Genomic DNA, 15,318 nt, shown 5'->3' on the forward strand with positions numbered 1-15,318 from the left:
AAGCTCAACCAAAGAAGACAGAATTCCTTTTATTTCCCTAAACAATGAACAAGATACAGTGCAAACCTAGCTCAATAACAGGAAGCTTGACAGCTTCAAATCCCAACTTTCACCCAATGCAAAGTCTCTTGGATTCCGCCTGGACACCAACCTCACCACCAAGAAACACACTGCCAAAAAACAAAGACAGCCTGGTTTCACCTCTGTCTTCTACAGCAAGTCAAGCTTTCTGCAAGAAACAGTAACTTAAGAACTGCCACTCAAGTCTTCGTGCTCTTGGAACTGAATGGCAGTAATGCTCTACTCTATTGCCTCCTAGATGCCACAATGGCACCCATTATGAGAACCCTAAATGCTGCACCATGACTCATCCAGGGCCTGAAGAAATATGATCACATCACCCCCCTCCTGATGGAACTTCATTGGCTCCCCTTGCTGGCTTTCGCACCATCTTCAAAACCAGCTGAATCATTTAGAAAACTATCCCAACCTGCATCCCTTCTTGTCTTGCAGACAAGCTCATCATCTCTTGTTGATCTCCACACACCTGCAGTCAGGACACCATCAGATTAGAGACCAAGAAGAGTAAAAAGTTAAAACAAAACAGCAGGCCTTTTCCATCAGTGCACTCAAGAGCTGGAACAACATCCCTGTATCCATCAGGACTGTACCAACACTTCCAATTCATGAAAGAGTTGAAGTCTCACCTCTTTAAAGAACACTTCATCACAATGCAATAATCGTCGACAATCCAGCTTCCATTCTTCTCATTTGTCGAATTTATGCAGTTTTTTTTTAATCATGTACAGAACTCTTTTGGCTACATTTGCGCTACAGAAAGACCTTCTACATAAGGCAATTATGGTCCTTAATGAACAGTGCTCGGACCCACACATCAGTGTGTATGAGAAATATTTGAGCTTAACAGCCAGGGTCTCCAAATAATGACTTCCATTTTAGATGAGGACAGCCTGGACAAGACGGTACAAGGTGATCTACAGAAGGAGCAGCTGCCTGCTGGAGAAAGTGGATTGCTGGCAGTGCTTAATTTGAGCCGGTGCGCACGCACTGATTTTTAGAGACCGGCACAGATTTTTATAGGTCTTGTCTGGCATTAGCAGCGCGCATGCGCTGCTGTCGCCATGCGAGGGCCTTTTGGAATCGATACAGATTCCCAAGTGACTTAAAGCCACGCCCTTGTTTTCAATTGTCACGCGTCATCGTTTATGTTAAATGCTGGAGCGCGATTGAAAAACTGGCTTTGGGGTTACCACCTTGTCCACTTTTAGGACGGCCCATCTGGACAGGCCGACGCCATCTTTGTTTGGCGTGACATGAGCGCACATGCCCACTATCACTTTGAAAGTGCAGCTGGGCAATGCGTTTGTATGTGTCTCATATTTAAATGCGAGACATATAAGATTGCAAATATTTCTGTAAATTATGCACCGCAACCGTGCGACGCACCTCAGTGGGACTAATTGCATTTATATTTTAAGCATGGCCCGTGTGTGTGCAAGGCCAACGACACTGGCACAGCTAACCTTCAAGCTCCCGCAAGCTCTGTGTACACAGCTCGCCAATGGCTCCCATTTCAGGTACTGTGACACATTTCCATCCTTTTCACCACTGTTTCATTTTTTAAATAAATATATATTTTTTTAACCTCTTCGGTGCCCGTGACGAGCTGGACTCGTCATGGGCCGCGGTGGCGCTGTGCCCATGACGAGTCCAGCTCGTCACAAACCCCGCCCGCTAATGCAACGGCCGGCACAGGGCGGGGAAAGGGGCGGGCACCGAAGGGGTTAATGGGCACGGGGAGGACAAACGCCGAGGCTTGAACCCCGTTCTCCAGTGCCAAAGTCGCCCGCTCTGGATGATACGCCATGTCCTCGCTGCATATATTGCTGGGATAGGTCAGTGTGTTTCAGGATTTAACACAAAGTAATAGTTGGGCGTGTCTATGCTAAAAGACGCTATTAATATCCAAATGAACCCGTTCTAGCAACCCTATAATAACAAAAGATTGGAAAAAACTATATGGTTCTAAACGTATGTCTTGCAGTGTGCATGCAGTGCCTGGAGGCCGGTTCATACTTCACGGCTCTATATTACAAGGACTATAACTTTAAAACTTGAAGTAACAAAAGAGGTGTGCTTTGCAGCAGGCACATTGACCCTCTGTGCTACGTTATAATGAGTCAGAATTCAAATTCAAAAAACTTTATTCGGTCTTAAAAGCAATAGACCATATGTTATTTATATCCAAATTAACCCTTTTTAGCAACTCTATAATAACAATAGATTGGAAAAAACTATATGGTCCTAAACGTATGCCTTGCAGTGTGCGTGCACTGCCTGAAGACCTGTTCATACTTCACAGCGCTATATTACAAGCACTGCAACTTAAAAAGTTGAAGTAACAAAAGAGGTGTGCTTTGTGCTACGTTATAATGAGCCAAATCTTTGATTAGACAAAACACAGATGTCTGCATTGGGTGCATTAACCAACAGATTTATTTTGCCATTATTAGTAATCTTTCATCTCAGGCTGGGCCTCAAGCCTGACGTGTGACATGAAAGGGCAGAAGAGTGTATATATATATATATATATATATATGTATGTATATATATATGTATATAATCTTACCTTGCTTCAACCTCACACTATTCTTCTACATCACACACTCCTTTCATATCACATCTACTGCACTTCTACTACTCTATCCTTCCTTATGCATCATGCTGCTCTCCACACTTTTCAACATTCAAAACACTAAACTCCTCCACACTTTCTTCCTGCTCCCCATTTACTCCCCCCACACCTTTCTTCTGCATCATAGTATTCTACTCCTCACTATACTTCATTAACCCTCATGCTACTCTTCTAATCATTCTCCTTCCCAAATCTTAAACACTGCTCCTCTCCTACTAAGGTATGCTTTAGACTACTACACAGCTAACAAATATAATTCTAACATAAAACAACATTTCACAAACATACATTAATTAATACAAAGCTATAAAACAATACCATTCGCAAAGCAAATTGCTTTAACAAACAAAGGAGAGACCTATTGCATTTCCAATGCTTGTTCTTCATCAGATGTTGACCACGAGCAAGAGAGAGAAAAACACACAAACGGGAAAGAAGAGGAAGGAGTAAACACTGACACACAGGGAGAAAACAGGGACCAGCAAAATTGAGAGCAGGGGACAGCAACCTCGATATTCAGCACATCGATTCTTACTAGCATTGCAGCAGCAGAGCTTTGGGCACTGGCACTATTTCTTTTACAAATTAAGCACTGCTTAATTTGAGCCAGTGGTTTGCAGCACTCAGCACTGGCACATAATCAACACCAGCCCTTTTCATGAGCACCAGTTAAGGACAGATTAATTTACGGGGAAATTACGTGATTTGCCTAGAATCACAAGATGTTGAGCCTACGCTGAGACTCAAACCTGGTTCTCCAGCTCCGAAGTCGACAGCTCTGGCCATTACCCATATCCTCTCCCCACTTTAATGGTTAGTAGTTGGTTCAGTTTTAGGTGGGGCTAGCAGGAGAAATGGGCTGGTGCAAGCTGGCTCTGGAGGAGAGCCCCACCACTTATTTGTTTACAATTAAAGCTCCCTGTTTTCCGTTTTTACGGATTTCTACAGATAAATACAGACCGAAAACAATGTGTTTTCTGTCTGCATTTATAAATACAGAAAACTGTGCTCCTTTGAAGTAATTCTCCATGCGGTCTTTGATGAATTATAGGCCAGCAGCTGAGCAGATGGACAGCATGGGAAATCAAAAAACAGGATGAAATGTATTTAAATAACGGCATATGTCAACATACATTTATGGTATAATGCTAGTTTTTACCAGTGGATGTATTGGTATGTAATATTTGACAGCTTAAATAGCTATAACGCGACAGACATCAAAGTATGAGTGCACGTCTACAAGTTAAATAAACATCGACTTTTACAGTTTGTTAACTTAATTTATACACCAAATACAAAATAAATATGGATAAAGATAAAATGGTCAACAAATGAATATGGATAAATACAGACGGAAATCATAAAAAAATAAATACCATAAAACCGGGAGCCCTATTTACAAATTAACCACTGCACTAACCATTACTCTTTCATATTGTTGAGGTCTTGGGCTGTGCACAACTTGTCAGGGACATGTCAAGGGTCCGCCAGGCTTTGGGAAGGAGAAGGGTAGGTGCACTCACCCACTTGAATCTTAGTCCTGCACTCAGGTACAGCTCTGCTGGCACTGGACTCAGTCTAAATGCTAAAACTTCACATAAAAGGCAGTTTGAAGACATTTCACATCACCTTTCGGTGGGTCTGTAGCACAACAGCTGGGCCAACATCAAGCTATGCTCACATTCCAGCCCCCGAACAACACATTTCCAACTCCTTTCTCCATTCACCAGGCTGATTGGGTATTCTGAACTATTTAGAATGCCTACACTCTGGTAACATTTATTTTGTCCAATTATTTTAGCCTGAACAATATTCATGCTGCACAATAAACAGTAACAACGTCATGGATAGATTGTGCTAATGACACATTATTTCTTGAAGTGTTTCCAGACAATATCTGTGACTGAACTGCCAATACGTGTTTCACATCCTAAAAGCACATGCCAGAGCCTTTTTCAAGAATTATTTACAATTAGACGCATATTAACATTCAAACTTACATTTTATACATAAGTTATTAATACGCTTTTCATTATTACTAACAATTTTTGTGATTTCACACAGGGATACATATTCAGTGGGGCACAGTTAACGTGGTCTGTTGACAGCACCGTAGGTGTAAATGTGGTAGCGAGCATGTAGACGCTAAAACATAGTAATCATATTCCTCAAATGCTATGGAAAGGAAGTTGAGAAGATTGATTTGTGCCCTTAGTTAGTCAGTCATGTTGAGAGTGTGGGCTGAATGTAGACGAGAGAGCGAGTATGTAACTTTATATTCCCTACAAAACAAGCTCTAAATAGTGAAGCGTCACTGCTCGATCATAAACCGATTTAACAGAACTCTACAATTTCTGCCAAATTATTGCAAAGGGATCTACATCCATCTCTTGTCCTGTGACAGTCATCGGGCTCAACTGGGAAGACTATGCACTCGTTCGGCATAACCCTTCCACGTGAGTGTCTCATCTGATTGCCTCCTGACTAGGCAGTTGTTCACTATGTCAATAGTGCTTTTTCCTGTCTGCCTTCATAGAACTAAGGTCTGTTCGACCTCTAAAATCTTTGAACAGTTGCAACAGCCCCTTCCTTGCCTGCTTGAACTCCACTCGTCGGTAGAGTTCGCAGATATTTGCCCACTATGCGCTCCTCGTAGAGTGCAGAGTTCAGAAAATCTCTGCGCTAGACCATCTCCCGGCGAGATTTATCAACATGGGCAGTCGCAGCAGGTCACTAATGCATGCGTTGAGAAACCTACCACTCACGTTGAGGAAGCTGCCGCTCGAGTAGAACATCTACTCGAGCAGCAGAAAGAAGAAGCGCCTTCATGCGATGCCGTTCGTGCTGGTTTTACAGCGCAGGACAAACTACCGGCACTAAAAATCAGTGCGAACAACGGGCCTTACCACACTCCGCTGCTTGTGGAACTCCACAGAGTGCAGTGGAGTTTTTTCAGCACTTCACAGAGTTCCGCGTAGCAGAACTCCGCCCAGGAATACTCTACTGCACCATTATGAGTAACCCAAACTTGTGTATGTAGTCAAAGCTTATCCTTAAGATGTACCCTCCCTTGCTGGTTCCATATCTGTACCATTTAGTTTCCATGAGGGTTCATTGCATTTCTTCTCAAAGATAAGGATGGTTGCATTATGGAAACTGACCGGCATAGTGTGCTAGTCGAATTTGTTCTCAAGTGTTCATTTCTGCTAAGGATCTACTAGTGTGTTGTCCATCACTTTACTAAAATCTGAGCACATCAGGATCCCTACGAACTCGACAAATCTGGAAGGAAACACTGTGGAAATAATGTACCGGTGTGTGTCGGGCGGCCTTATAGATGCTGGACGCAATTGTGATTGAATCACATGCCTGTCAGAGTGCACTTCAATATTAAGAGGCTGTGGATGTAGCTTAGGAAAGACAGACAAGCAAAGTAGATATGCACCCAGTTTGACTCCTAATCAGAAGGTCGGTCCCATCAAATGCGGGGGTTATCTTGTGGCAGACTGGATCTAAAAACAGCTTAGTGGAGATCTTTTTGCATTTAAGAAATGAGATGAAGTGACACTTCTTCAACTATGCTTGTAAATTGCCGCCATTATTGGGCCATTCCAATATGATGTGAGAAAATCTATGAAATCTTTTTGCAAACTTGGGGAATTAAACGAATTTTAAAGATGCGGTTTGAGGTTTGGTCCTGGTTATTCAAACACTAATTGGTTCCTCAATCAGTGAAACAACTCCTCCTCCTCCTAAATCACACCGGTTGGTCCAGCACCAAAAACAAGAGCACCTTTCTGGTCACTCACCCACGAATCCTAATGCTTCCCACATAGTGCTTCAACCAATACAACACTGCCAACCAAGCAGTACCCATGGTGTAGAGTGCTACCTGTCACAAAATGTGCTTCAGCACCCAAGAGAAGGAAAGAAGCACTACATAAAAACAATAACAAGAGATCTTATTGAAGAGTTATTTCATTTTGGTTGCAATTCACCACATGCATTCCATAATATATTGGGTTTTTTTCCTGGCGCAGTCCTTTTTCAAGCATCTTTGAGCATATTACAGATGTAAAGACTCCCTCTGCTGATCTTCCAAAGTCCCAGTGTCGCAGAATTACATCAATTATTTGTAAAAAAAATTTATTAATATGACACAAATCCTGGCAGACAGAAAGACTGCACACAGTAAAATGGCACAAAATAGGAACAAAGTGCTGTGAAGAGATGGGCCGGTAAAGTGCTGAAGGTGACTGGGTAGGAATGAGTCAAGTAGCGACACTAAAGCAATACAGTGCATAGATAACATTGGTGACTATATATTTACATTTTGATATCAGGCCCAGTTAAGTCCAGGAGCTTGGAGGAGATTGGGATGTAATCAGAAGGCGTGGGTCAGCTGAGTGGTACTCGCAAATGAGAAAGTGGGTTTATGGGTGGACTTGAATGCGAGAAAGGAGTGATCAGTCCAAAATTTCACTAGGTACGGCACATCATTGAAGGGGTCCAAGTTGATCTAAGGTTTAGTTTTTTTTTTTTTAAAACACACGCACTTCAACTATTATTTGAAATAATATAATGGTGACTACTCGGTGGATTCTCTTCTACTACCGTTTGACATAAGTTGATAAAAGATGTAGGTGTTTAATACTAGAATGGAATCATTACCCTCGAGGGGAAGGGTTCCCTCCTCAGTAGTGTACACATTTCATCTCCATCCAAGACATCGATCGTTTTCTCGCGATATTCAAAAGATTGTAACTGTGCTAAAAGTAAACGGTGTCTAGAGGAACTGACATTCAAGATGTCGCCCATGAATAACGTCTTCGAACGTACTGTGGCCCAGAAGGCACATTCAATCTAATCCCTTTAGGTCTCTCACTCTAACAAAAGCGTGAACATCAGGAGATTGGACAAGCCACCATGGTGCGCGAGGGCATTTGCACCTAGTATTTCGATATATAACGACGTATAATGCCTAAAACAACAAATAGAAGCGAGAATAGAAAAAAAAAATGTAGTGTTCATACTATAAAGGACATGTTAGTGTTGTAGTGGCCCTAAAAAGATTAGGATATAACGTTCATCGCAGCCTTTCAACCTGTATCAGGAGGTACTTGCATTTAGTGTTTACACATTAATGAAGTAAACCCAGTTCTTTTAGACCTGTCCAAACCTCTGCTCGTCATAAATATCTAAAAATTTAACAATGACAATAAACACACTGAACAACGTTCAGGCCTCGAGAGACATGTTTGATCTTTTTTCTCCTTCTACACTTCAGATTTGTTTAAAACAGCTTTTAAGGGACTGCCTCCAAAACAGAAAACCTTTCGACAACACACAGAAGCATGCCAAGCGGATCTCTGGTCGTGCAAAGCAAATAATGTACTTCGGTAAATTTAGTAGCGGCCCAACTACCCCTATTTGGAAACATGGTTTATCCTAGACCCAAAGGCAAAAATTAATTTCTCCACTGTGGAAACTCAAATACCTTTAAATTCCTTTTCACGGGTGGTATTTCCTTGGCCTGGTGAGAGAAATGCAGGCTTGATAAAGCAGTAAGTAATTTATTAACTGTTCAATTATTTAAAATCTTTACAGTAAAATGAACTAAAAATCTGCTTCCCTCCTCCCTGACCCCTCCCTTGAATCCTCCGGGCCTTGGTTTCGTTAACCCTTTTATTGGTAAAATCCTTCTTTTCCGGCGAGCTGGGGGTTTATTTTTATAGTGTACGACGATTCATAAAAACCTGTTTAAAAGGCTATAAGTTCAATGTTGCTGTGATTTAGCGCGGGAGCATGGGAAGTGTGGTATTGTCGGTCGCCTTGCTGGAGTTTGGGTCCTCAGCTCTGGTTCATGGTCCTCAGCTGGGCTGTAAGATGTTCAAATGTAGAGGTCAGGGAGAAGGTGCTGCTACCTAATGCCATGTTGCTGTTAGCAACAAAACTGCCTGAACTGGTGATGAAGCATTAGCAGCCGCTAGATCACAACCAGCTCACATCTGGTTAAAGCCTGCCGTTTATCTAAGGTGCTTTTCAGCCAAGCTTTGTGTGTTCTTGAATCCGCACACCAAGTGCAATATTTAAAGTCCAGTGTAACAAAAAGGCACACATGCTCCCAAACAATTTCCTTTGGTATTGGTGCATTGTGTGTCTGATGTACACATTGGGGCACAATGAAGAATATCTGGTGCAGACAGTGCGTTGGCATTAGGTCAGCATTTTTTTCATTTGGTGTGGATTTTACCGCAAATGTAAAAGCTTGTAATAAATGCAGATGCAAAAAACAGGGTATAATGTGGAGTTGACTCAATCTGCAGTACTGTATTACACAAACACAAATCCCTAGTGATTGATTTTTGCACTACTAATACGGGCTAAATGACCCTGCGATTGCTTCCGTTTGAGGTTTACTCCAGTAACAAGTGATCGATCAAGAGGGTTGTATCATCACAAGGGCGGACATCCTATCCCCTTCACTGCCCCCCCACTAACGCCTCACCAGCGCACTTAGGCCCTCATTCCTAGTTGTGGTGTAATACCGGCAGGTAATACTACCAATACCACCAATACTGAGGGGTACGATTTACCCTGGCGCAGTATTATCTCCCCATTATGAAATGGGCCAGTTGGAATTTTTTTGGGGGGGATGTATAACCCATTATCAACCGCAAAAACAGTCTTCCAGCTAAGTTATTGCAGTTTTGCAAAGTTAAAACTTGAACCTGTGCTTTACATGATCATCAGGATTCATTACACAAGGTCAGATTTTTGGGGTATAGGGAGATTGAGTGATTTGCCCAAAATGACAGGATGTTCAGCCAACGCCGGGACTCGAGCCTGGTTCCTCAGACTTAAAGTTGACAGTGATGGCCTTTATTGCACATCTACTCCCCCACCTAAGATACTGTAAGTACGCAGATAAGATAAAACAGGGTTTACACAACAAATGAATTAAGGGCCAGATGTACGACCGTTTTTAGGGGCTGCAAACAGAAAATCGGGTTGTTTATGGTTGCTAAAAAGGGTTGTAGACTGTACAAACCCTATTTTGCGAGTTGGTAACCTATTACTGACTTGCAAAATATGGTTTGTGAGTCACTATTAGAAAGGGGATGCCAAGGGCGTCCCTTCCTAATAGCGAGTCGCAGGGGGGTGTACGATTGTTTTGCAACCGTGAAGCGGTCACATAACAATTGCAGTTTACCATCTACTTCAAGTACGTGGTAAGCCAGTCGCAAATGGGAAGGGGTCCCCAGGTGACCCCTTCTCCTTTGTGAATGTATGCAAAAATATCTTTTAAGAACAGGCAGGGGTCACACAGACCACTTCCTGCCCATAAAAACAAAAAGAAAACTTTTCATGGTTTACCATGTCCCGCTTTCCTTTAAGGAACACAGGGTGCAAGTTAAAAAAAAAAAAAAAGTTGCTTTATTTAAAAAGCAAACACAGACATGGTGGTCTGCTGTCCCCAGCAGGCCACCATCCCTATGATTGTAGCCCATTCCCAAAGGGTCTCAAATTGCCACCTGTTCATGAATATTGATGTGACTCCATTGGAAATCGCTAAATGTATTTGAGACGCATTAATACATTCCGTTTTGCAAATCGCTCCCGTCTCCCAAATACCCTATGGTGACCTCAAGCACCTTTACTTCTGTCATGGTGACTGCATGGCAGTAGAGCCACTCTTGGAGAAGGGAAGCTTCAGTTAGCTGGGATGTGTCCAGTCCTGGTCCAGCCACTGTGGCTAGCGTGGCCATTGCCAAGACAACGCCGATTATATTTGCATAACACACCCGTAATGTGAAACGACTCTAGGCGGTGTCCCTTTGGACGTCAGCAAGGGCTGGTAAAGCCAGCAGTTCTGGCCTCAGCAGACCGAGTACAGTGGACCATTCTTGTAATTATCGCCATATGCAATAAATGGCAAAAATTACCAGGCACTGAAGGGTACTTGAAAGAGGGTAGATTGAATGTATTTATGAATATTGCCATGTCTTTGCATATGTATTTTGAAACATGAGGCCAGGAAGGTGCGAAAGCTGAAACTAGGCAAGAGAAGACCTAATAAAAGTCGAAACTGAGGATCTTTGTGAAAGATGCAGACAATTGCGATATCGCTTGCACGCCAGTGCACTTCTCTCCTGCCGTTGACAGGGCCTCTCTTAAACAAAGCGACCACACCACTCCGACTTACACGGCGGGGGCTGGGTCCATGCGACGCTAGAATCGACTTCTATTTGTGTTGTTTGCAGAAGCCAGCCTTTTAGTCGTTTCTCCTGAACTCCGGGCACAGGTGCGACAGTACAGAGCGCACTATGGAAAAGAGGGGTCACCCGTTGAAGAAGGCGTCTAGAAAACTGAGGGAACCAATCATTGGCTGGAGACACACACGCCCACCTCCCCCTGCTGCGTTGTCCCTTATGATAGGTTCATGAGCAGAACCACGGGAGCCTGGGAGGGACAAAGATACGTCAAAATATAATGGTAAATACCAAATACCATCAGCTCCCAGCGAGCCAACTGGCATAGTATGCGGCCTGCACTTAGGATAGGATTGCAGGGTATTCTCGAGAGAAGCGGGCGTGCAACTTAAGTAACAAGTAAACAATCGTAACCACTGGTATCCGGCCGGAGTGCGTTTAAGAAACGTTATATTGAGGGTTACTGGAATTATGCGGCACGAGAGGGCCAAACTATGCGGCAGGGTTAAGTAAATTATGCAGCACAATGTCGCACATTTTGTAATAGAGTTACTTCATTATTTTGTCGTTTTTAAACTTGGTAACAAGTATGGGCATTGGTTGCACCTCATTAGTACCAGTTTAGCACCCACATATATCAATAAGCAACAGAAACGTGACCAGTCCAGCTTTGCAAAGTGCCTTTAACTGCGTGGCAACCCACGATGATGCATTTTAGTAACTTGTTAACTGTTTGAGCTAGGAACAACATTTTTTGTTAAAATCTGCAGGTTATGTGGCAGATGATTGATTATGCGGTAAATGTGGCAAATCTATAATTATGCAAATATTGCTGTGACCGCACACTCGCATAATTCCAGTGGCCCTAGTTTTAATACCTGCGCTAGAGCCGTCACTATCTCCAGGGATTGCTCATGTGCTGCGGCTATATGGTTTCCCTCCACCACAAATACCGCATATAGCACACGGCTGACTGTATAAGGCACAGACAGGTAGAGGGACAGGCAAGGCAATGTATATACTTAGGACAGTGGGTGTGGCAGGAAACATGGTGCATGCAGGTGTTCAAAGAGCATTACAAAAAATAAAGTATGGGAACTGTAATGCTGCGCACAATGGGGGCGGGGTCAGTGAGCATGGTGACATGGTCAACAGCGTGGCTAAAAAAAGAAAATATTCTGTTAACATTTTTGGGTCTTTCACCTTCAGATAAGTACATATAAAATAAAGCATAGCTTAAATGAAATGCAAGTTATGTTAATCAGTAGGCAATGTACTATAATACATTATGAAACCTCTATTAGTCAATGCACTGCACCAGAGAGAGAGAGAATTTATTCCTGGTTGGTCCAGTGGAAAATAGTGACTTGTGATTGTTTAGGGCTATAATATACAAAGTCCCAGTCTGGTGACAGAAAGCGCTTTGAGCATGTAAGTTATTATTTTGACCTTGCATTACACACAGTACATGACAGACTGCTACAACATGCATGAAAAGGTTTAAAATAACAAAAGTGTTTCCAAAATACATAGTTTAGTAATACCCAAAATGTACATAGTACACTCTTTTTCATATAACTTTCTTTTAAAAGCACACAATTCCAGGCTCAGCTGGTTGCGCACTTACAATAACTCTCAAAAATAATAACTGTCTCATCAGGAAGCTTCGAGTAATTACTTCAATTAAAGTCAATACCAGCTTCCAAGCACCATTTACAGATTGACGAGTTGAGCACATTTAGCTTGTCTAGCTGTCTGTACCTCCATCGGTTTCACAGCACAGAAGACTCCCTGCCCCACACTTCAGCTGAAGCATTACAACCCTTGCAATTAACCTTGTCTTTTCACAAAAAGTAGCATTACTGATTTTCTAAAACTATTAAATAATAATAATTATAATAATAATACGTCCTGCCCCTCAAATCCCCGTCTCACCCTCCACACCCCCACCAGGGGGTGCAAACAGCCAGAAGTGAAACACAGACTAAACAAGCTGCAGGCAGCAGGTCACGGTAGACGTCAGGCTAAGCAAACTGCAGCCAGCAGGTCGGGTCAAATAGCATAATAGTTAAGGTCCCTAAACAGGCTAGAGAAGTGGCAGGATTGGGCACATGCAGCAAGAGAGAGTCCAGGGAAGAAAGTGCACGGCACAAGCCGCGAAGCATGCTGAAGGGTAAGGTGCAGGAAGCACTGACATTTAGGCTGGGTAGGGTACTTGGGCAGGGCAAGCGATTAGCGGGGCACACCCAGCAGACGGGGGTCAGGACAGTGGATAACGGGATAATTGGGGAACAAGGTGAAGGACAGGTGTCTGGGCGGCTAGGTTGGAGGCATACATGAGGGACAGTGTGGTTGCAGGCAGAGGCTGCAGGGTAGGCCAGGGAACTGGTGACCGGTTTGCAGTTGAGAAGTGTGGCTAAAAGGCTGTGCAAGGTTCCAACGGCCCCCGTGCAGGTAATGAAATAGGCCACCTGACAGCTGGCAAGGCGCTTACGCCCCGAGTCTCGGTGCTACTGCACATGCTGCACCATCGATACCTATGCATGATAGATTGGTAACAGGGTGCCCCATGGCGGCTCGCATGGAAGATAAGCTGCATGGTAGTTATCAGACAACAGGGCCGGAGGTGGCACGCCCGCGGGCCCCTCACCTGCATTGTAGAAGCGGTCCAGCACGCTGGTCTCCCCGAAGTCAAGCTTGCCGAAGGGCAGCATCTCCAGGCGGACGCCAGCCCCCTCGCACGCCTCCCGCAGGCTCTCCAGCGCGGCGCCCTCGCAGGCCTGCACCCCGGGGCTGGCCTCCTTCATCACGTACACCACAGAGGTGCTCCTGCACCCGGGCTTGGACCGGAGCGGGGCCGGGCACCCCGTCGCCAGCCCGTGCCCGCCGCCACCCTCCTCCACCACCTGCCAGAGGCTGCCAGCCGCCGGAGTCTGCATGGGGGCGCCCCGAGACGGCTGCCCCGACTCCTCCTGCGGCGGAATGCCCAGCAGCAGGGAGGTAGGTACGGAGAAGGTAATGCCCTCGCTGCTGTCGCTCATGTTGGCGCTGGGTCGTTCCCCCTCTTGCTCGAGGCGCTGTCTGTCTTGGGTCCTACCGGAGGGGAGTGCTGGGCTGCATGCCCGCAGGGGACATGGGTGCCCCGTGTAGTCAAAAGCGCGCAGGGTTCCGGCCACCCCCAGCTGCCGGAATCATCACAAAAGTCTCCCCAACACCGCCAGCCGCTTGTGTCTCAGCTGCAACCTGTTGCACGAGCCTCGCGTCCCACACTGGCTCCCCGAGCCTCCACCGCGACAGCCTTCTAAGACACGCGCAGGCAAAAAAAAACACACTCGAAGAAGCAGTCTTAGAATGCACACCCCTTGTCCGACAGCTGTGCACGGGCCTCTGTAAAATGCCCTCTCTGTGTGCAGTTCAAGATCTAGCAAGGGCACACCAGCCGGCGAGGCAAATGTGGAGGTGCGCAGCCACCCTGCTGCTGCCGGGAGGATTCCCGGGCTCCCAGGTGAGGTTCAGGGCTGTGTTTACTTCTTGCCTCCCCTTCCTCGCTGCTGCCTGCAGTGGCACTCTAGCCAGACAGTTTGTCCCCACCGGCCCCGGTGTGTGGGAACTGCCAGTGTGTTGTGAAACGTGCTGTGAGGCTGCTGTACAAACTGTAACCAGAGAGCTGCCTGCCTGCCTGCCCGGCCCTCCTCCTCCTCCTCCTTCTACCCAGAATGAACCAGCCCTTCCCGCAGTCCTCTGCTCGAGATATAAGTTTCCCACAACTGTGGCGAGTTCTGCCGAGTTCACGTGACTCCCAGACGCCCCCCTGTGGCCAGCCCGTGCTGTTTGCTCCTTTAGCTACTACAATCTCAAACAAATCACTATACACGCGACTCAATCAAGCAATGTCAACTTTCGCTATTTTTGAAATAAAAAACATCTAAACAAAATAAGTCATAAAATACACATCAGTTAATAACCACCCACAAAATTATCAATTAAAAAATTTGAGAAATATACTGTGTATGAAAGTACATTGAGAGATCCACAGATCATATAAATAAGTACACAGTTAAAAATTCCTATAAAAAGAGATCTAAAAACAATCGCCGCTGTCCTATGCGCCAAAGGAATTTAATCTCAATTTTTTCTCAACCTAACAACAACTTAAAAAAAGCTAAGAACATTAACCATATCTTCCAAACGCATTTGCAAATATATAAGGGCGGGTCGAACTTGAGTAAAGTTAACCCTTTTTTTAGGTCTCGCCTGAGCCAGCGCATACGCTGCTCTGGGGAGACATTTAGTGAGTGGCCTTTTAAAAGCCGACCACAGCTTTTTGTGTGGCCTAGAGCGTGCGGTTACGTGCGCAGTTACAAGCATAGGCGCCATCTGGCTTTCCTC

At 44.7% G+C, this 15,318-nt stretch overlaps 1 protein-coding gene across 2 annotated transcripts in view; it reads right to left on the bottom strand.

Annotated features, from left to right (window-relative positions):
• The window catches only part of MAP3K5 (mitogen-activated protein kinase kinase kinase 5), an 816,933-nt gene extending 802,271 nt beyond the window's left edge, over positions 1–14,662 (bottom strand). For both annotated transcript variants that reach the window (XR_014963045.1, XM_085611527.1), the window contains exon 1: positions 13,580–14,662. Coding sequence is in view for 1 of the 2 variants with exons in the window: in XM_085611527.1 (XP_085467653.1) it covers positions 13,580–13,970 (391 nt within the window). In the remaining variant the exon portion in view is untranslated. The remainder of the gene's footprint in view (positions 1–13,579) is intronic.
• Positions 14,663–15,318: the final 656 nt, after the last annotated feature.

Source organism: Triturus cristatus, chromosome 6 (assembly GCF_964204655.1).
Source record: "Triturus cristatus chromosome 6, aTriCri1.1, whole genome shotgun sequence".
In the NCBI taxonomy this organism is placed as follows: Eukaryota; Metazoa; Chordata; class Amphibia; order Caudata; family Salamandridae; genus Triturus; species Triturus cristatus.